General features: G+C 41.6%; 1 protein-coding gene across 2 annotated transcripts in view; it reads left to right on the top strand.

Annotated features, from left to right (window-relative positions):
• DAPK1 (death associated protein kinase 1) overlaps positions 1 to 23,055 on the top strand; it is a 142,683-nt gene that overhangs the window by 45,894 nt on the left and 73,734 nt on the right. For both annotated transcript variants that reach the window (XM_050945576.1, XM_050945577.1), the window contains exon 3: positions 14,876 to 15,097. In XM_050945576.1, the coding sequence (XP_050801533.1) occupies positions 14,876 to 15,097 (222 nt within the window). The remainder of the gene's footprint in view (positions 1 to 14,875; positions 15,098 to 23,055) is intronic.

The raw sequence follows: 23,055 nt of genomic DNA, 5'->3' as shown, positions 1-23,055 counted from the left end.
ACTCACGTCTCTCCCTCCCAAATGGGATTTTTTCAGGCTGCACAATTCCCTTCCTACACTGTGAGTTCCCAAGCAAGTCAGACTGCTTAAACTTTGCTTTTTCCTCAGAGGCTAATAAACAGTGTAACTGCTCACAGTTAGAAGTTACCACATAGCCCTTTCTAAGCAAGCACATTTATTAAGGTGAAAGCATTATAGAAAAAAAAATTAAAAACAATAAAAGAACCTACACACGTGCTAATGAGCTTACCAAAGATCATCCCCAACTCCAACTAGGCTTCTGGCAGGTGATCAGTCTTTCAAGCCCCATCAAGGGGTTTGTCTGCGGTTACAAATTTATAACAGTTATAAACTCAGAACAAGCACACCCGTGAATCTTTGAGTTCCCCCTTTATACAGTTTGGACCTTTTGATCTAGGGATCCTAAGAACCAGTAATCAGGAAACAATCATCTTCTCCTCAGGGTATAGCTTGAAAAAGCTGAGTTTTTGCCTAACCAGAGGCAAGAGATGCACAGTTTGCATTCAACTCCACCTAGATATTTCCTGGAAATATTGTATTGTCCCAAAAGTTCATTCTTGTCTGCCACATTGTTCAATATAGTCCTTTTGATTATCCAGGCCCGCAATAATACACAACTTTTGCATTTAGTACGATGGATTCCAAAGATACTTTATTTAATTCAATATCTCGCAAAGATATTGCAGGAAATTGCTATGTCTGTCACAATATATGCACAAGAAAGGGTTTCTCTTGTGTTCCTCACATGGTATACTGGATATTTTGCAAGACCTGTGAATGCATGTGGTAGCCCAACAGTGTGTGCAAAGCACAACCCTAAAAAGAACAGTGTACAAGCCTTACTATAAAGCAGGAGAAGGACGTTATTGTTATATCTACGTTGGCACTATTGCTGGCACTGTAAATGAAGGATGGGGAGCGGAGGGATGAATGCATGCTGAGCCCACAGTCCGTTACAGTTTCTGCAGAAACCTTGTCTGTCTTTTGGAAAGACTCATGTTTTCCCGAATTCTGACTGTATGCTGACCCCAAATCAGAACTTTATGGTTCTAAATATCTGAAGAAACTCTGACATCTTTCATGCCAAGAAACCAGAATGGATGATGATAGTAGTAATTGATGGAGCTAACTGACTGAGAGATTTTTATAAGAGCTAGAGGTGGCTTTGATTCCTTTACCTTTCATAGAAAGATAGTACTGACTTCTTTATCCCAGGGCTTTTTCATTCCATCCTCTTGCTCTTTCACCTCCCCCATATATCTCCTTTCCTACAGGAGGCCAGGGAATTTTCAAGTTGATAGAGCAGACACAATTACAAACGTCAGCTATATTTGAAGAAATGTGTCTTGGAGCTTGTGCTCAAGAGAGTGACAGGATGTTTAAATTCAAAGGAAGAGACTTGGGTTTCTGTATGTTTTAGATTGGGTTCCCAAACTAGTACGCATACCCATGGGGATATTAATGAGAGACATTTCTGAGGGAGGAGACAGGAGAAATTATATAATGGTGACTTTATTTATTTATTTATTTATTGCATTTTCATAATAAGCTACTCAGACAAAGCTTTCAATGTCTGTGGGGAATTTGTTATATAAAATACAGTAGTTAATTTACTTCAGGATGAACCAATGAACACAGATACACAGACACGCTGATGTACAGAGCCCTTGCCTCCAGTCACCGTACCGTTTCAGTTCAGTTGGCTAGCAACTGTCCAGTCTAACTGAGCTCAGGACTTTGGGCGTTTTTGAAGGTGTTGTATATGTCATACTATAACTACACCTCTACCTCAATATAACACTGTCCTCGGGGGCCAAAAAATCTTACCACGTTGTATCGAATTTGATTTGATCCATCAGAGCATGCAGCCCCGCCCCCCTGGAGTGCTGCTTTACCGTGTTATATCCGAATTCGTGTTATATCTGGTGGCGTTATAACAGAGTAGAGGTGTATATCTGTATATAACAATTAGATATGGACGGATGTCTAAAGACTGGTAGTGTTAAGAAGAATACACAAAGTATCAGTGATGAGAAGGGTAGGGGCTACGCAGGCAGCTGGTTGATCTGGAAGTGGGTACACAATAAGTAACATTTTTGAGAACCTTTGTTTTAGACCAAACAGATTCATTCAGAGATGGAAGTATGAAATAAAGAGGGCTATTTTAGCAGCAAACTTGTTTGTTCTGCTGGATGATTGGCAGATAACTGCTTTAATGTAATTACATTATGAAGCAGTAAGCCATTTTTTGCATAGATCTGCTATCTGAGATTTTTAAAACCCACATCCTCTCAGTATGGAAACTTTCTGCATAGGGAACAGTGTGCTCCAAAAGTATTCATAAGTGTGTGGTGCTAATTGCACAGCACTTAACTTCTCAGGCTTGAGGGATGTATGTGCTTGCACTTCATAAGGAGTCTCAGATTATACATAGCGAATTGAAGACCCAGGGAAACTTCTGTGACATTACTGTAGATTATAAAAGCATAATTAAATACAGATTCTGGCCCCAAGTGGTGTTCTTGAGAAACTGAAGTTAAAATAATCTGTAGTTTGAGGGCATCCTCTTACAAAATCAGTCTCTCAAGAAGTAAATCCAATATGAATTATTTGGTATTTTTAATTTTTTTTTATGCTGCAGCAGTTTTCTTTTAAAGAAAAGGAATCGTTAGAAGATTAGCAGACAGACACTTACAGAAAACAAATAATGGAAAAACACCTCACCTCAGCCCTTTTCCTGAATTTAATTTTCCCTAGCAAAAGAAATGTAAGACAAAATAGTAAAAGTTCTTGATGGTAAAATAAGAACATAAGAATGGCCATCCTGGGCCTGACCAATGGTCTGTCTAGCCCAGTATCCTTGTCAGTGCCAGATGCTTCAGGGGGAATGAACAGAACAGGTGATCCATCTCTGTCATATAGGCCCAGCTGCTGCCAGTCAGAGGCTAGGGACACCCAGAGCAGTTACATTCCTGGCCATCTTGGCTAATAGCCATTGATGGACCTGTTCTCTATGAACTTACCTAATTCTTCTTTAAACCCGGTTCTACTTTTGGTCTTCATAACATCCATCAGGAACAAGTTCCACAGGTTGACCGCATGTTGTATGAAGAAGTACTTCCTTATGTTCGTTTTAAGTCTGTTGCCTATTAATTTCATTGGGTTATCCCTGGTTCTTGTGTTATGTGAAGGAGTAAATAACACTTCCTTATTCACTTTCTCCACACCATTCATGATTGTGTATACCAGGGATTGGCGATCTTTGGCACATGGCCCACCAGGGTAAACCCCCTAGCAGGCTGGGCTGGTTTGTTTACATGCCGCATCCACAGGTTCAGCCGATTGCAGCTCCTACTGGCCGCAGTTGGCCGCACCAGGCCAATGGGGGCTGCGGGAAGCGACTTGGGAGCCACGGTTCACCGCACCAGGCCAATAGGGACTGCGGGAAGCGGTGACCAGCACATCCCTCGGCCCGTAGCGCTTTCCGCAGCCCCCATTGGCTTGGCAGCCAATGGGAGCCACGATCGGCCAAACCTGCAGATGCAGCAGGTAAACAAACCAGCCCGGCCTGCCATAGGGCTTACTCTGGTGGGCCACAGGCCAAAGGTTGCCAGTTCCTGGTGTAGACCTCTGTCATATCCTCCCTTTAGCTTTCTCTTTTCTCCAAGTTGAAAAATCTGTTCCATACCTCTAATCATTTTTGTTGCCCTTCTCTGTACCTTTTCTAATTCTAATATATCTTTTTTGATTTGGGGTGAGCAGAACTACATGCAGTATTCAAGGTGTAGGTGTACGTTATTAAACCTTATTGGATCGCATCTTTCAGATGAAATAGTGAAGCCCTACAACTTGAGACATCTTAAAAACTAGTCTGAACAAAACATTTGAAAATATATTGTAGAGAATAAGCCTGCCCTGCCTGGGGGGGGGGGGGGGGGGGGATTGGATTAGAATAGCTAGTAAGTCTCTCCTATCTTTAATCACTGTGACTCTGATAGTCCTTTTTTAAAAGGACTATCTTCGGCTGTGGTACTTTCTTGTAAGGAAATTGGATTTTGTGGTTATGGTTCTAAAATGTCTGTGATTGCTGTTGCAGCTGTCCATATTTCTGCTAATTAGTAGTTGTGAGCATACTAAAGAAGAATTGAAGCCAAAAAAAAGAGCACTGGAATTTAGAGTGCTTTAGTGTCAATTGTCACTTGATCATATCATTTTTGCACACTGGATTATAAGAGGCTGCATATGACTTTTTAAGGGATGATAATTCTGAAACAAAAAAATTGGTTTTCAGTTAATAGGATAACTTGTCAAGAACAGGTTGTTGTTTTTTTTTGGTTTTTGGTTTTTTTAAATCATTATACTGTAGATAGAGGCATTGGAGGCATGATGCCAAGTGCCCTGAAAGGAGCGGATTTACAGCAGTAATTAACTACTGGTTCAATAGGAATTACGAGATCACAAAACAAATTACTGTTATTAAGGAAAGTATTTGTTCTCACACCAACCAGTCTTCATATTTCACTTTCTAACTTGATCTAGCCCTGTGGTTTTTTTAAAATAATAATAATAATAAAAAAAAGCTGCTATACGCTAGTTATATTTTCAATAGAATATTGTATGTGCATGTTTCTGTGACTTACCTCTTATTTCAGTTTAGCTGTCTCTAAAATGACACTAATTCATGTGATCCTTGCTGTAAACAACAGAAACTACATAACATCTGTGTGGCTTGCTACTTTATAGAAGGTAGCGAACATATGTTGCAGTAAGAACAAAGGTGAGCAATGAGAGAAAATCATTGGAAGGAACTGAGCCAGTCATCGTATAGCTGACTTTAGTTTGCATGCAGCAGTCCTAATAGTTATTATTTAGTAAAATGGCATTAGTTTATTTATTTTTCCTACACTTTAAAAAGGGAAGGGGGGTAGGAGGGGACACAAAATGGCTTGACTTTGAAATCACAGCATGAAATAGCCCTTTGAATACATTGTAAAGATGATCTGCAGATACAGTACTTAACCCAACAGTTAGTTGTTATTATGTACTGAATACCACAAATAGGAAGACTAAGAAGGCTATTCAACATGTAAGTAGAATTTTTTTTTTTTTACCTTCTTCATTTCAGACACTCCAGACTCTGAGAACTACACCTCTACCTCAATATAATGCTGTCTTCAGGAGCCAAAAAAATCTTACTGTGTTATAGGTGAAACCGCATTATAGCTAACTTGATTTGATCTGCCGGAGCTCGCAGCCCCGCCCCCACAGAGCGCTGCTTTACCACGTTATGTCCGAATTCTTGTTATATTGAGTGGCATTATAACGGGATAGAGGTGTATGTTAGAGAATTGTGCAATCATAGAATCCCACTACAGCGTAGTTGCAATCAATCCATATAAGGAGTCAAGTGAATGGCATTTGTTTTTAAATGATGTGGGGTAGTTTTGGAACACCTTTCAGTAGATTTAAGTAATATAACCTTTAGGGTATAGAGAAATAAAATCTTTGCAAAAACAGTGCTATATGTTTAAGAAAACTACTTCTCTTACCTGGACTCCCATCCTGTGTCCCCAATAGATCAGCTTCATGCTCTAAAAGGTTAACTGGGAAGTCACTCTAGAGGGTAGCCAAAATGTGGAGTAGTTGTGGGAAAAGGCATGTTTTTTTAATTCTACTTAGGCCATGTCTACACAACAAACTTTGGATGATGCAAATTACCTCAGCGTAAAGCCGCCGGTTAGTATATTGCTCATGAGCGTGCATACTTGTCTCCTTGCATCAGTGCTGCACTTACTCACTAGAAGTGCTTGTGTGGCTGCACAGTGCGTTGAACCATAGGTGGATATCCCAGTGTGCAACTAACCACTGTCTAGCACACTGTTTTGTGGCAATGCATGATGGGTTCCCATCATGCAACTTTCTCCATCCCATAGTACCATCCTTATCCCATAATTTTCACACTTCTTTTTAAAATCCCACAAGCCCGTACAGCACTTCACACTGTCCATCTCTGACGGAAGCATGGAGTCCACACAGCAGCTCTGTGCTACCGTCATGAGCATTGCAAACAAAGGACAAACAATCCACTGGTATTTGGAGAGTGGCAGGAAGAACTGCAGCAGAAGGGGACATGACCGTTTCATGCAAGTCAGATTGCTGTGGGAAAACCAATTAAAGGTTGTCAATGGTGTTCATGGAGCAAACAGCAGGTGGTGGTATCCACTTCTGGGCCGTAGAAATGAGCACTGACCGATGGGGCCACATCTTAATGCAGTTTGGGGAAAACAAGAAGTAGCTGCAGAGCTTTCAGATGCACAGGGCCGCATTCCTGGATCTGTATGCCAAGTTTGCCCAGCCATCTAGTGCAGAATGAGAGTTGTGCAGACAGTTGAAAAGTGAGTGGCACTCGTTCTGTGGAATTTGCAACTCTGGATTGCTACTGGTCAGTGGGAAATCATTGTGGAGCTGGAAAATCCACCCTAGAGGCCATTGTCATGCAAAATATGCAGAGCCATTAATGGTCTTCTGCTATGCAGGACTGTGACTTTTGGTAATGTGCAGGATATAGTGGATGGATTTGCAGTAGTGGGGTTTCCAAACTATGGTGGGGTGATAGCACACACATTCCTATTTTTGGCACCAGTCCACTTTCCCACAAAGCACTTCAGCAGAAAGGGCTACTTTTCTGTGATTATGAAAGTGTTGCTGGATCTCTGGTAACACTTCATCCACATCTCTGAGGACACAGGACTGTTCAGGGAGCTAGAAGAGGGGACATTCTTTCCTGAACAGCGGATTACCATTGGCAATGTTTTAAATGCCAATCGTGGTCTTGGGGAACCCAGCCTACTCCTGTCTCATGAAGCTGAACACCAGCCACCTCGACAGCATCAAGGAAAGATTCAAGTACTGGCTCAGGAGGTTCCCAATGACAGTTCAATGTGCTTTTGGTCATGTGCAGAGATGCCGGTAATGGCATTGTTTACTCAAAAACTGGATCTCAGTGAGAAAAATATCCCAATGGCTGTAGCAGCTTGTTGTGCCCTGCATAATATCTGTGGGGCAAAGAGAGAGAAGTTGCTGCCGCGCTGGAGAGCAGTGGAGGAGGAGCGGCTGCCTGCTGAGTTTGAACATCCAAACACAAGTGCAATTAGAAGAGCTCAGTGCAGAGCTATGCTGCTGAGAGAGGTCTTAAAAGAGCAATTTAACAGTCAACCTCAGTAATGTATTGTGTTGGATTGTACTCTACCTGGCCCTGAAGTTTTGGGGATTGTTAGGGATTGTACCGTGCTTGGTGTACTTTTATGAATATAACACTGTCTGTTAATGCACCTATTAATTTTGTGGTCCTTGCTATGCATTTATAATTATTGCACTGTCACTGATCCTGTGAGTTCTGTTGCCCTGTGCAGTAACAAGTGGTGGGTGCTTTCAGTAGTGCATATTCTGCAGCATATGTTGCAAAGTAATAAAGATGAATTATTTAGCAAAAAAAGTGCTATTAAAAATGAGAATAAAAACTTGTGAAATCCTTTAACAAAATAGCACTTAAAGAGAAAGAACATTCATGTCCATTTCAGTTCTGTTTGGCTACATATACGGGAGTCGTGGCGCTCCTAGGTCAGTGTAAGTGAATCTGTGGTTCTCCTTACTGTCACCCAGTGTGAAATGTGTAAGGCTATGGATGTGGGTTCTGATGCCATGTGGAATACTGCGGGTATAGGGAGCTGCCGAAATGTAGTTCTCCATTGGCTGCAAATGGAGGTGAGCCCGTGACTGTTGAACTTGTAGGTCAGTAAGAGTCTGCAGCGTTTGTTTGCTGACAGAGAAGCCCCATTGTGTCCTGTTGCATTTCCCTCTCTGAATCCTGCACCTTTCTCCTGTTTGTTCTTTCCCTCTCCATATTGTCTGCAGTATTCAACCGCCCAGCTTTCTCTTCATGGTCTGATACTACAAGCCAATGCTGCATCTCACTGAACATATCCCCTCATGTCCTCTTCTTTCTCCTCCTTATCTGAATCAGGTGTTCCATGGTTGTGGTGGGGACCCTCAAATGTGCAATGGCAGCTGCTATAGTAAAACAGTGTCATTGTCAATGCAGTGTGCCAGGGTCGGCAGATACATTGCCTTCAGATTAAACAGATTCCTTTTCCCTGGGTAAGGTAACAAGGGTAGTTCCAGAACAATCAGGACCTTGCTGGAGCCAATTAAGGCAGGCAGGCTTATTAGGAGCCAGTTAACCTGGAGCTAATTAAGAAGCTGCTAGAATTCATTATGGCAGGCAGGCTAATCAGGGCACCTGGTTTTTAGAAAGGACCTCACTTCAGTCAGTGAGGGGGCACGCAAGGAGCTGAGAGTGTGAGGGTGTGCTGCTGGAGGACCAAGGAGTACAAATGCTATCTGGCATCAGGAGGAAGGTCCTGTGGTGAGGATAAAGAAGGTGTTGGGAGGAGACCATGGGGGAAGTAACGCAGGGAGTTGTAGCTGTCACACAGGTGTTACACGAAACACTGTAGACAGCTGTGATCCACAGGGCCCTGGGCTGGAACCCAGAGTAGAGGGCAGGCTCGGGTTCCCCTCATCATTTGCCCCCCCCCCGCCCACTAATACAGGAGGAATTGACCTGGACTGTGGGTCCCACCAGAGGGGAAGGTGCCTGGCCTGTCCCCCGACCCACTAGGTGGATCAGCAGAGACTGCGGGGATTGTACTCCTCCCTTTCCCCATGCTGGCCAGTGATGAGGTTAGCTGAGTGAATGGCAGGTTTGAGCTACTAGCAAAAGTGGCGAAGCTGAGAGCTGCCATGAAACTCTACGGCGAGCAAATCCACCAATAAGCGCAGGACCCACCAAGGCAGAGGAGGAACTTTGTCACAGTAGTTACAATGGAAAGCAAAAGTTAAGTTTCAGATCTCCCTTCCTGTACTCCCCTGAAATTTTAAACAAATAATGTGCTTATTGACACTTGTGCCTGTGTGTACAGCACCACTTTCCTGCGTGCACAGCCCCAGCCATGGCAAGTGTGGCACAGCAGGGACGAGTGGCGGGAAGAGTGCGGAGGGAATTGTTTGGTAGCATGAAATAATAAAATTTCAGCCCCCAATTCCATGGACATGAGTTTTGCACATGCAGTGGTAATTGTAGCTGATACCTTGCTCCTGAGGGTAACAAAGCTGCGGCTGGCATCCCAGGGCTGTATGTCGCTAGCCTGTTTACTGCAATGGTGCCTGCCAAAGTCATTGCAGGCAGGCATGGGCAAGTGTCCTGCTACAGAGGAAGAAATAAGGCTGCCATTCCTAGAAACCTTTGGGAGAGGATCGTAGAGCATCTCCATGAAAATTTCATTGAGGCCTCTTGGGAGGATTCAGTGGACATTTCTGTGTATATAAACTGCTCTGCATGGCCTTTTCCAGCTAGTTCTACAGGGGAATGAAAAGCATATAACACTACCTCTTTGTTGTACCGCTACCTCTTCTAGTATGAGTAAATTAATGAAAAGTCTGTACCTATATCATCCTATGTTGCAGTTGGACATTATCTGTACACTTAAACATGGTAATGGCTTCTGTTCTCCATGAACCCTGGGCAGTGGACTTCACAATTGTGAGCAGAGCTGTCAGGCATTATGGGACAGCTGCTGGAGGACTGTTAGGGTCATCATAGGTCACGTGGAGTCTACAGTTACACTACATCGTCCACAGTATATCAACTATGGTTCAACATTGTTCTGGAGGAGGTGTTATTGTGTCGCTGTAACAGAGTGCTTTTATTGGCCAGAGGCACATCTCCGTGCAGAGATATGCACAATTAGATTGACACAAGGCAACTTACATCGACCTAACTGTGTAGCGTAGACCAGGCCTTAGGTTGTAAAGTGCCTAGGGGTGGCAGGGATGCGACTGCACCCCCTGGCTTGAAATGGTTTGTCATGTACAGGGTTACAGTTTTGTTCAATGGCTTTCAGCATTCTCACTGTAAAAATTGTACTCATGCTACTGTGGGTGCCTCCTTTCTTCAGCATAGAACTCTACAATTAATGCAAGGACTAAAGATCAGAAATCAAAGAGCAAGGCTGTTCAGAAGATTAACTGCATCTGTTGAACTGACAAAACAGTCATTATTAAAGCTACTGGATTTTGTACTCAAATCCTGATTTGGTTGGATTTCAGAATACATTGTATATCCACATAGTAAAACGATGTGGGTTTTTCAAGACTAGCCTCTATTAAATTCCTAGGTTCATATTAGATCTGTTTTTGCTACCTAAATCAAACAGTGGCTGCAGCAGGTATCGTGTGGGTGTGGTTAGCCCTTAGTAGATTTTTGATGGAAAATTGCGACCAATGCGTTTAGTTCTTTATACTTGGGGGGCTGTAGAGCACTAGAGGTGCTGTAAATAAGTCTTTCAGCTGTTTCTCATTAAGAATGCATCTAAAACTGCAAATCTGTGTAGAAAGTACAGTATGTGATGACTTAAAAGGTTGGTAATAATAGACAGAACAGAGGCAATTATGTCCATGTGATATTTGCCTTTTTTGTTCATTTCACTTTAAATAAAGGAAAAGGGCTGCATACGGTTAAATTTTAGTCCTCATTGTGCAGGGAAACATTTCTATAGTTCCAGCATCTCCTCTTTATTGCTATGTCTTAAATAAGGGCTTCTGCTTTAGAAGGAGTGTGTGAAGAGGTCAGTGGTTTCCATTCCCCTCCTTCTCTCACTCTCAATCTTGCTCTTCTAGTTCAGCCTCAAGTCTCTTGTTCTCCCTCCACAGGATGTTTTTCTCACCAGCCTTTTTAAGTGCTGGGAAATTACATAGTGGTAAAATCTGTGGAGGATTTAACATTCTACCATGTGTTTAACATTGCATCAGCTGCTTGTGGTTAAACCAACAGTTTTTGTCCATTCTGATGGAAATCTTGTTTTATGCTGTATGATCACATGTTCTAATATGCTCTGTTTACCATTGCAGACAGTGCCGTAGGGTGCTGCATATGATTCAGAACCCAGCCTCAGTGCTGTTACAGACCTAACCATAGAAAGGCAAATTGTTACCATTTACCAGATAAGTTGCTTTCAACAGTGTAGACTTTCACACTGCCAGACTTCACAAGATATTCTCACCACTTTAGTAGGGTTTCAGACTTGAAGGAATCAAGTTGGAGAAGCAAGAGGGAAGCCTAGAGAAAAAGAAGATCCTGGATGGAGATTGGTTGTAATCTTGCATGTCAGAGAAACATAGAAGTCTGTGCATTCTCAATCAAGTCATAGAATGCAAATCAGCTAAGAAAGTGTGAAGACATCTTGCCACTTGATAATTTCAGCTCATTCAGGAGTTCCCCTGCTAAGCTGACATACCTGTTTTCTGACTGATGTTTCTGAGCTATGCAGATCAGCTGGCTCTGTCATTTGGTAGTGAAACTTTCCAAAGTAGCAGACTGCTTTTTCAAGTACAGCTGAACCTCGGTTTTCTGTTTTTCATGGTCTTGTGCAGATGTGTGGAGAACCCCACAACTTCTCCAGTCCCTTTCAACAGAAGGAGAAAAATGCCAGGAATTGAATTTGTGATCTTGTGTATGGGAGTGCAGAGCACTATCATGCCAATCCAGGGCCATGCTCCAGTCACTTATCACTAGGGCTATGAGTCAGTCACAGAAACTCCATGACTTCCGTGACAGGCCAGCAGCAGCAGTTTGGGTCTACAGGAGGGAGCAGGGGGTTCGGAGGGGGGCGCTTACCTATGGATGGGGGGCTACCCAGCTCCCATGGCCTTGCAGCTCCTAGGTGGCGAAGGGGCTGCGGGGGAGCTTCGCGCTGCACACTGCTTATGCCCGCAGGCCCTGTCCCCTCAGCTCCCATTGGCTGTGGTTCCCAGCCAATGGGAGTTGCGGCAGAGCTGGTGCTTGTGGTGGGAGCAGCCTGCCAAGCCCCACCAACCTTCCACTCTAGCACCAACAGGGGTCCCAGGCCACACACCATGGCCCGGCTCCCCCCCCCCCCAGCTCTAGCAGGGGCACCCCCATACTGTCCGTCCCCCCAGCACTTGCAGACCCCCACGCAAGTTTTAGTCATGGGTATTTTTTAGTGAAAGTCATGGACAGGTCACAGGCTGTGAATTTTTGTTTACTGCCTGGGACCTGTCCCTGACTTTTACTAAAAATACCTGTGACTAAAATGTAGCCTTACTTATCACTTCTTCATCAGTGCACAGTGGATCCTAAAGCTAGACAATCTGACCCTAGAGAATTTCCCCTCATGTAAAGAGATGTGTTACAGTGGCTCTATGCTACCCCTCTCTCTGTGTAGTTGAAGTGACTTAGAAAAGGGGATGTGGCTAGGACACAGCCCCTTTGGATTTATATCAGCTAGCACAGCTTAAAGCAGTCTTCAGACTGCTCTAGTTTTTACTGGTAATTGGCCTGCTAGTGCAGAGTGCCCTCTGTTATTGGAAAGCAAAAAGGGAATCTTTGTCCTTGTGTTCTGTAGTTGTCCTGAATGCTTCCCAGTCACAGCTGAGGATCTGCTCTATTGCCTACTGAGAATACAGAACTATCAAATGTTTCCCTTTTTAAAAATAAACTCTAAAGATTACATTGTCATCTGCATTTTAAAATGGCTATTTAAGGCCAGACACTTCTTTACATATTTTTTTTTAAATACACCATGATACGATATTCTCAGAAGGGGATAAATATATTGCATAACATTATTAAACTTGGTGGGACTTGGATGCAGATTATAAAGTAGACAAATATATAAACCCTTTTCTAAACCTTTCTTATTTTTTTAAACTACTTGTCAATAAACACTTTTGGTATGGATCACATGTTAATTTTTTTCCTGAAAGAACCTGCTCAGTTACGGCTGTGGAATCTTCAGCAACTCAGTTGTTAAAGTTTTTATCGGACATGATTCTTTCTTTCACGCAGAAGCAGTATATACATTTGAAGTTTGTTTTTCAGGTATCTTTATGTCCAGAAGATGGGTTGCTTAGTTTAAATTTGAGAAGTACGTATTTTTTAATTGAGGCAAAATGCCATAAGTGTGTTAAATGCTTTATACAGCTATCTATGGTATGCCTTGATTTTAATTTAGTTTTACTAGAAAATGTAGAAGAAACCTGCTTTGGCCAAAGGGAGGAACTATCTGTCTTCAAAGGATTTTTCTGGTTCCAATTTCTGACATTGTAATTCTGTATATTCTCAACATAGTAACATGAACAGTCGTCCTAGAGAATTCTCATCTGGATAGTATGCTGTTTTAAAAACATATAATCAGAAAATCCCAAAATGTTACAAATGCTATTCGTTTAGAGCAACAAATAAATTCTCGAGGTGTTTTGCACTGAATCATTGTGTATGTTTTAAGATCCAACAAAAGCCTTGTAACCCAACAACAAGACAGTGGGGTCAACAACTTTATTTGATTCACACACCCTAAAAATCAGTGTTCTTTTTCATTTTTAAGGGTGTTATGGTCTTGCCTTCCTGAATACCAAGTTATTTTTTTCCTCTTGAAAATTTTTCTAGTGGATGAGTTGATGCAATATCAAGAAATATGCTTACATTTCTCTGTGTTCAAAAAGAAAGAAATAAAAAGAAATAAAGCCAAACCATCCTTCATTTAAAACAAAATATGCAGGGCAGGGATAAGTGAGTATGGATGGTTTTGGGTTCCACTTTGAAGAAATTAAAAGTTATCTGTCTGAGGGTAAATAATTAATAAACATAGTCATTTTACAGAACGGAGAGGCCTGGAAATCAGTAAAAAAAAAAATTTCAGTGACAACTGCATAATTCTGAGATAATCTGTCTCAGCTCTAATTTTTTTGCCGCTGTGGACAATGAATCTATTACCTGTAGAGAAACGTACACCAAACTGAGGCAAGGTCAGGTGGGTGGGTAAGGTTCTGTGCAGAAGGTCAGACTAGATCAGTGGTCTCCAACCTTTTTATGCATAAAATCATTTTTTTTTTTAATTTAAGTGCAACCCAGGATCTACCCCGCCCCTTCCCCAAGGCCCCACCCAGTCCTCCTCCCCCCCTGTCACTCGCTCTCCTCCACCCTCACTCAGTTTCACCTGACTTAGGGAAGGAGGTTGGAGTTCGGGAGAGGGTGCGAGCTCTGGGCTGGGGCCGAGGGCTTTGTAGTGAGGGGAGCAGCTCCGGGCTTAGCCTGAGGCAGAGGGTTAGGGTGCAGGAGAGAGTGAGAAGTGCGGACTCTGGAAGGGAGTTTGGGTGCAGAAGGGGACTCCGGGCTGGGGTAGAGTGTTGGGGTACAGGAAGAGTTTTGGGGTGCAGGAGGGGATATGAGGTGCTGGCTCTCAGAGGGGGTTCAGGGCTGGGGGTTGGGATGTGGGAGGGGTTTTGGGGTGCAGGAGGGGGTATGGGGTGCTGGCTCTGGGAGGGGCCACAGGGCTTTGGGGTGCAGGAAGGGGCATGGGGTGCTGGCTCCAGGAGGGGGCTCAGGGCTAGGGAGTCTGCCTTAGCCCCACTGCGCCGCTGGACTTTCAGCGGCCAGAGTTTACGATCGACTGTGAGAGGCTCCAGAATCGACCAGTTGATTGTGATCTTACCAGTTGGTGACCCCGTGGACTAGATGATCGTTATGTTCCCTTCTGACCTTAGTCTGAGTCTGTATGTGAGATGTCAGAAATAGTTTAACACCTTCTTCCTTACCGCCTGTAGCTTTGTTTATGTGTTGTGCTAGATTGTGCAAAAAAGCAATGATGCATTTTTGCTGACTTGATAGTTCAAAGCAACAGTAATTTCCTCCAGCAGTAGTAAATACAAACTGTCTCTAATTTTACAGTTCCTAGAATCAGATTTTTTTTCCCCCTTCTCTTCCTGCTTCTTTTAGTGGGCAGTTTGCTGTAGTGAAAAAATGTCGTGAGAAGAGCACTGGTCTACAGTATGCTGCAAAATTCATCAAGAAACGGAGAACAAAATCCAGCCGACGGGGAGTGACTAGAGAAGACATTGAGCGCGAAGTTAACATACTGAAAGAGATTCAGCACCCCAATGTGATCACACTGCATGATGTTTATGAGAACAAAACAGATGTTATTCTTATTCTGGAACTGTAAGTAGCTCTTGAGGGGCTTGGGGTATGGTGGAGATTGTCTTTATATTTGGGAAGTAGGGACTTTCTGTGAGAGTGGTAATGACTTAATGAACTTCCTGTATAAATGCAGGCGAGTCTTGGTGTTTTGAGAGCTCTTTATTCCAGGTTAGACTTGCAACTCATAGTAGTTCATTCCTGGTAAAACAGACTGCCCAGAATCCAGACGTAGAGTCATAGTTCAGTAGATCCAGTGTAGGTCTTTCCACTTGCTACTTTAGTCACTATGATTATGGTGGTATCCAAAGGTAACATTCAGCCCGCGTATATCCAGTTAAAACTGCTCTGAGTGTACAATGGGGAATTGGGTGGGGGACATAAATATATAGATTTAAAGAGCCAAACTAGATGGAGATTTGATTCATAATTATTATAGTGAGCTAATCTTTGTTCTGCATTATATTGGTGTAAATTCAGAGTAACACTATTGGACACCTTTTTACATCTGTATAACTAAACAGAATTTACCCAATGTATGTTGCTATTCTGCAATGTTGAAACTCAAACTGAGTTTTTATATTCCTGCATTTGTCTCTGATATGCTTCTTACCTTGCATGCAAGGCTAGTGTTAATAGGTGGAATGGGGGCAAAATATGTTTGGAAGAAGTGTTTTTGGATGGTTCCTTTCGGTTCTTAAAATTCCCTCCGAAGTTTCAGGTTTTAGAGGATAAACACAGAGACCACTTTTAAGGGAAGGTTCCAAAAGTGCTTTTTGGTAGCGGCAAACATTCTTTGTACACTTTTGATGGCCTGTGCTGCTGCAGGATTGGTCAGACTCAGTTTAGAATCACCATTTACTCAGAACAAGAAGCCAGAACTAGTTGGGACAAATGAAGCTCTAGGTCACACCCATGAAGCACAGCATAGACCGTGTGTGTGTGTGTTTGAGCACATCTTGCTTTACTGAAGCATTAGAGAATGGGGGGTTCTAGCCAAAATTCAATTTCATGCTAAATATTATTATTAAAAACAAGGCTATGGCATTATTTAAAGTTGATCAGTATGACAAACAGGTTTAATTGCAGGCCTGTACACTAATCTTCCACTTATGTTTTAAAGGCTGAAATTTGGGTTATCCCTGGAGAAGTAGTAGTGGAAACTCCAGCAACCACTCACAATTTGAAATGGACACCAGAATCTTGGCCAGGGTTCTGTTTTGTCACTCTGTTGGTTTTTCTTTTCCTTTTGTGCTGATTGGTTTTTCTCTGCTTACTAGTTTGTACACTTAAAACTGTCTTTTTCTCTTCTTTCATATTTTTATACTTTAGGACACTGTGTGTGTACAGTGCTTCCCCCCTCCCCCATTAGCCTACGCACAAGTTAACAATAGGAATTTAGGAAGGAAGCAAAGTTAGAGAAGATCAGAATTCCCATGGATATTTCTCATGATTTATACATACTATAAATCCTAGTAAACTTGTTGAAACATATCTACGGCTGTCCTACATATGATTGTTTACCATGCCTCTACATATCTGTCTGGTATTTATCATCTTAGCTGCTTTAATCTGTGCTGCCTGTCTACGCTGCATTAATAATTAAGGAGGAGAAGAGTGAAAAAATTTAGATCTTCGTTTCTACAAATATTTTGCATGATAAAACTTCTTGAAGATTTATTATTAGCACTGGAAGATCTACCAATCCTTCCCTTATTCCAGAACCCCTTAAATGCTGCATCAGTGCAGAGTGAATATACTGTTACTTATTTTTTCTGACTCGTTATTTCACTTATCACATCCTCTAGCTATTTTAACACCTGTGACACAAAATTCAATCCCAAGGATGTTGCAAAGGTTGGCTCCTGCAGCTCTGGTCCCATGGAGCTGGCTGGGCTTGGCTCCCTGCTGTGGATATTGTGACCTGTCTGGTGCATGGGGTCACAGCACTGCTCAGATTTGGCCCAGCCACCCATCCATGATAGTGGGGAGCCAGCCAGGCCAAATTTGCATGAGTGATGCAGCAACCCCATGCATCAGGGTGCAACACTGTTCTCACAAATTTGGCCCCCAACTCCCCATCAGAGGGCCAAGGCCAAAACTGAGCAGCACTGCAATCCCATACACCATGTTGCAACATCGGAGCCAAGTCAGCCTCGTGGAACAGGAGCCACCACTACAGGTAAGTGTGGGGTGGACTGTGTTATCTCTCCTCCAGGGTCTTCCCCTCTCTGGTGGCTTTCAACCCTTTCCATAGCCTATTTCTTGGGCCATGACAGGCCACCAATATGTACAAAAGGTTGGAAACTAGTGGTTTGTGCAGTTTAATAGTGTTACGTGGGGCCAAGGATGAAAGACCTACTGGAGTATAAATGTGTCCAGTATTCCTTTGAGCAGTGTTAATTGATGCTAAAGTCCTCTTCTCACATGTCTCTGAGCAACATGTTGAACAAAAGGACTTTAGCATTAACTAAGGCCACTCACTTCCATATCATTATACTTTATACCCTTTGGAATTTATGACAACTTTGATTCCTCTCCCTAGTTATTGTTAAGCTCTACTCAATATAAATAGTTTGACAGATTCATTTGTTAACGCTTGGAGTCTAAATGTCCAATCGGCTAGTGCAAGACCTAAGGCTTCCATGTGTGTATGCAAAATCTAATTGGTTTTACTTCTCCCACTTCCTAAGATATTTTCAATGTGGAATCATTTGGTTTTTATATATAGTATCTAGCCATTACAAATCCTTCTTTTATTAATAGGATTATAACAGACTGTATAAGGCTCAAAATGCAGTTTTGCTTTTGTTTATAGTTTCTTAAATTTTTATATTAATACACTTAAGTAATGTTTCAGAAAACTTGTGTAATTACATAAAAAGTTAACATTAGATCTAGAAAGATAATTTTTCTGCCGATATAATATATATGTAATATAACCTTAATTATCCTTAAAATTACCTTCTTCCATATTTTGATCTCATTCAGTCTTGTAGTCTAAGCAGGGTGAGGTCAGATCAGTACTTGGATTGCAGGCCTCTGAGCAAAACCTGGGTGATGGAGGAGATAATGGGGGTGGTGAGCTTGCAGGAAGCACACTTACTTCTTAGTCAGGAAAAAAACTATAACGCTGTCCTTGGGAGCCAAAAAATCTTACCACGTTATAGGTGAAACTGTGTTATAGTGAACTTACTTTGATCCACTGCAACACGCAGCCCCGCCTCCCCGGAGCACTGTTTTACCGCGTTATATCTGAATTCGTGTTATATCGGGTCACGTTATATTGCGATAGAGGTGTACTGACCACTCAGAAGAATATGTCGTAAGATTGATAGTGCTGAACACAGGGAACTAGCCAGCCCTCAACTAAGTTACCGGTAGTTAGTTAATATTTTGCTTACCTAGAAAACCCCTTATTGTTTCATTCAGGGATGTTTTTTCACTTTCCTCGTTAGAAATTACTATTTGGCCTTGATGGTTCAGAAAGCTGTCTGACATTGAATTCATTGTGATATCACAAAGTTCATATAATTATTTAATTACAGGAATAAAATTGTGAAGATGAAGTGATAGCAATCCCTTTGATAATTGAATAGAGTAATTGCTGTGAGAGCAAGATTTAGTAATTAGCCATATCACTACGATATTATGAAAAGCAGTTGATAGTGTAAATAGATGGAAGGTTTTAATGTCGTTCTGGGAAGACTTTTAAATACCTCATAATTCCAGTTAGTCGAAAATCCTGGTTATCCAAATCCATATTGTTTACCTGTGATGGGATGAACCCCCATCACCTGCAGAAGAAGTGGGGGAAAAACCCAGTTAGAGAGATGCTGTACCTATGGGGTGATTGACTGATTCCTTTCTGGCCAGAAGGGGTGGACGTAAATGATGAGCCATTAGATACCCTGGGTTTGTAAATCTCCTGAGGGAACTCCATTGTGGGGAGAGACTGCAGAGAAGGCAGGATTCTCCTGCAAAGAGAAAAATCACAGCGAGCAAGACATCCTTTTGTGAGGGACGTCCTGGAGAAGGAGATAACTTCTTGTGGGAGAAGTCCTGCGGGAGAACTGAGGGCAAAGTTGGTGATTTCATTGGATACTTGGTACCCTGGAAAGGGACAAGACGGGACAAGTGTCTTGACTATAGGACTAAGTCACAGAACACAGAGACAAAGGATAAGTCAGTACAGCATAATGGAAGCAGCAAAAGGGAGCACTGGAGGTGCAGATCAGTGCAGTGCCAGCTCTAAAAGCAGGATGCGCTCTGACTGTGAGTAAAGGCAGTTATAGTCCCACATGTAGCCCTACATTAATAGCACGTCTGTTTTATCTGAACACCCGGTTGTCTGAAAGATTTGGATAAATGGGAGTATACTCTTATATGTAAATACATCTTTGATGTTCTGATATTCCTATTCTTAGGGATAGACTTCTTTAACATTGTTTATGCTTAAACAACTAGTCCAGTAACAAAACTGAAATGGCTATTATCAAAGAACTTGCCTTCTGTCCTGTCTCTATCCATCCTAAGGTAATTTTTACCTGTTAGTCGGCAGTTTGACTATGTTTTCTCTCTGCATCTAATCCACCTTCCAGAAACCATTCTTTTCCTTTTACACAGATCTTCAGCTATTGCTGTGGGATGAGCCAGAATACTGTATATCTGGTGTAATCTCACAAAAACTATTTAATGTCTGCATTGACACCGTAAAGTTACATTTGTTGCCAACATTTTTAAAGTGATCTTCTATTTTTACTTTTAACTCAAATAATTCCTTAATCAAAAAAGAAGCCACAAAACACTGCCCATATCTTCTGCAGAATTTTTTTGTTTAGTTGTGATCTCTTAATAGCTGGAACACTAATTCAGATTAGTAAGTAAATATTGTCTCATCACTGCACTTCAACAAATCAGTATTTCTGATTTGTATTCTTTATGTAACTTGAGTATACACCTGGAGGCATGTCAGTACAGACATCTTTTTTAGTTGCTGTCAATAACTGTTAACATGCATTCTCAAGGAGGCCTTTCTGATGCCTATTAACTTTGATTTTCACCTCTTGGTTCAGCTAATGGATTGCAATATTGCATGCAAGCTCCTGTATAAATAGGATGTACCGTTTTAAAATAATTCTTGTGCACTGTACATCAGCTATTTCTTTAACATAGACAATAGACTGTAGAGGGGCTAATTCCAGCATTCCGTCCCCTCATTACAGTTGTATGTCAGCAAAAGATTAAATAAAATACTTATGTTCATGATAGTGCTGTATTTTCTAGAGAGAAATTTATGGGCATTGTCCTCTCAAAACATTGTTTTGAACATAAATTTCTGTCAGCTTTGGGTAGACTATTCTTGATTTTTCATATCGTGAATCTGACCTGGATAAAAATTCCAAGATAGTATTGCAGAAACTTTTTGAAGCAAATGTTTTTCAGTACAAGATTCAGTTCTTATTCACTGACAAGGGTGCTGGAACAATTTGTATAATGAGGGTGCTGAGAGCCATTGAGCCAAACTGTAAATCCTGGATATAATGGAAACCACTTCAAGAAAGGGTGTGCTGCAGCACCCCCAGCACTCCTAGTCCCAGCACCTATCTTCACCACCATCAGAAATCTGTGTGAGGATCTTCCAATCTGCGATGTTTCATTTCATTCTGTCATCCTGTTTAATTTTTTAAAACTTTTGGATCAATTTTTTCATGATTGACTGCAAACATTTTCTCAAGTGGGAACACTACTAAAATTTCTGGCCTCTAGCCCCCGTCATCCATTAATCTTACAAGAAATATCTATGTTTGATGCATGAACTGAAACTGTCCTCCTCCCTCCCCCTCCTCCTCCTCCTCTAATCTAATGTTAACTGCCTGCTCTTCTTTCCCTGTCACTCAGGTAGCTAAGCCAGTTTCTGCTCAGAGTTTTGTGTCCAGTTCTCTTCCTCCCCAGCTGCTACACCTCAATTGCCAGGACACTGGATACTTGGACACCTCTCCACTGACCTTGGATGCATCACTTTGTTTCTCGGTGCCTCTGTTTTCCTTCCCACGCTCTATCTGATTTCTCCATTTAGATTGGAAGCTCTTTGGGGGCAAGGACTCTTTCACTGCAAAGTTAGTGATAAAATAATGCATTCCTGCCTCTTTTCCTGCAGAAATGTTTTGCCCTCTGGTGTTGGGGAGAACATATCTTAGATGGTTTCCAAGTTAAAAATATTAAGTTAGCCCCAAGATGTTTTTATAGCAAATTTCAAACTTGAATAGGATGAAATGAAAAATCTGAAGTATGAACATTTATTTTAAAGATGAGAAATAATTTCTTATGGTGGTCTTCTTGGGACATCTGAATTTGGATAACTGAATTTGAATTTGGATAACTGAAATTTGAAAAGTTGGGGAATCAGATGACTTTAGGGACATAGCTACTTTTTTCATATACATGAACTTCTGATTTCATATAAAACTCTCCCTCTTGAACTGAGAAAAAGTTGTCACCTCCTTAGCATTATTTCGGTTACTATACTATTTCGGTATCCTAAGAAATGCAGAATCAAAAATGCAATGTTCAGGATTGCTGATGATTTCACTAACTGCTTACTTGAGGAGTTAGCAGTCTCAACTAGTAGTGGACCCATTATATTCCTGTTTCACTAATCATGAGAGGTAAGGAATTAACTTACAGCCAGAAGCCTGAAGTTCACCTAGTTCATCAGAAATACAAACTCATAGTACTGGTCTTGTCTTGGCCTTAGATGAAGCTTTAAAAAAAGTCATGAGGTTTTTATTAAGGCAGAGTGCACTTTCGAGTGGCTTTATGTCTAACTTTGAAAGAATTAAAACGGTAGTGATGAACTCCTCTCCCCTGAGAACTCTTGCATCCCTATTGTGAGTTAATGTTTGTAGGTTGTGGGAAGCATCTGGAATTGCTGACCTGCATGTATGTTAATACACCTGATCGGAGGGAGAATGACAACTGTGATTGGTAACACAGGTGTGCAGTGCAGGTATGTGTTTTGGAACCTGGGCTGTTTGGTTGTGTATGTAGTTGCTGTTAAGTAGCAACTTTATTAGCTGGAGTGTGTGTGTGTAAATAAATATCTGTAGGACACAACTAGTCGAGCGCACTTAATCGCTGTTGTGAGCTGAACACAAGAACAACAGGGACCAATGCTACTTTATAATGGAATTGCTGCGTTACTTCACAAAAACACTGAATTCCTAGTTTGTTTCTTCAAAATGCTGTTTAAACTGTAACCTTTTTACTTTCTGGTCCATCACTAATCTGTCTGTCTCATCAAAGGAAGGGGCTTTTTGTCTTAGCAGCAGCACAACAAAAGAAAGGTGCTCTGAAATAGTCAATGTAGGAATCTAGAAGATACAATAAAGCAGAGGTAGAGATATTTTGTCATAGTGTTGGGATGAAGATTTCCATTCTAAAATGAAGCAAGGAGTTACCTGAGACTTCTCCAACTATAGACAGCATAGAGGAAACATTCATACCATCAGACAGGCTGACGGAACAAACTAAAGGAAATCTGTTGGGTCAGAACTCCTTTTCTAACACTGACGTATCTCCAGATTGACACGATTCTAGAAAAATTATCAAATTGAGTCTCCTGAACAATTGCCCCAACCAACTTAAGAATTTTTTCTAACTTTCCTGATTCACTCCCCATTTCCAATTCAAGCAGCTTTGTTTTTTAAAGCTCTAGGCTTAAAATTAAAGTTTCTTCAAATACATTTATTTTTCATCATACCAAAAATCCTCAGATGATCCTTTTAATTATGTAATTCATTTTTGAGTATGAGCAGCATGGCACATGACTTAGACATTAAGAGTTGATACCACTAGTTTTGGAAGTTAATTGGTTCTAAGCTCCATGTTTAGGATCTATAATGATATCCTGTGAGAGCTGGTGATTAGTCCCATGTCATAGTTAAGGAGGCCTGATAACTTGTAAAGGTATTTTCCATAGT

Source organism: Gopherus flavomarginatus, chromosome 3 (genome assembly GCF_025201925.1).
Source record: "Gopherus flavomarginatus isolate rGopFla2 chromosome 3, rGopFla2.mat.asm, whole genome shotgun sequence".
NCBI classification, from domain to species: domain Eukaryota; kingdom Metazoa; phylum Chordata; order Testudines; family Testudinidae; genus Gopherus; species Gopherus flavomarginatus.
The sequence above is the reverse complement of the archived record's forward strand: the minus strand, read 5'-3'. Positions and strand labels throughout refer to the sequence as shown.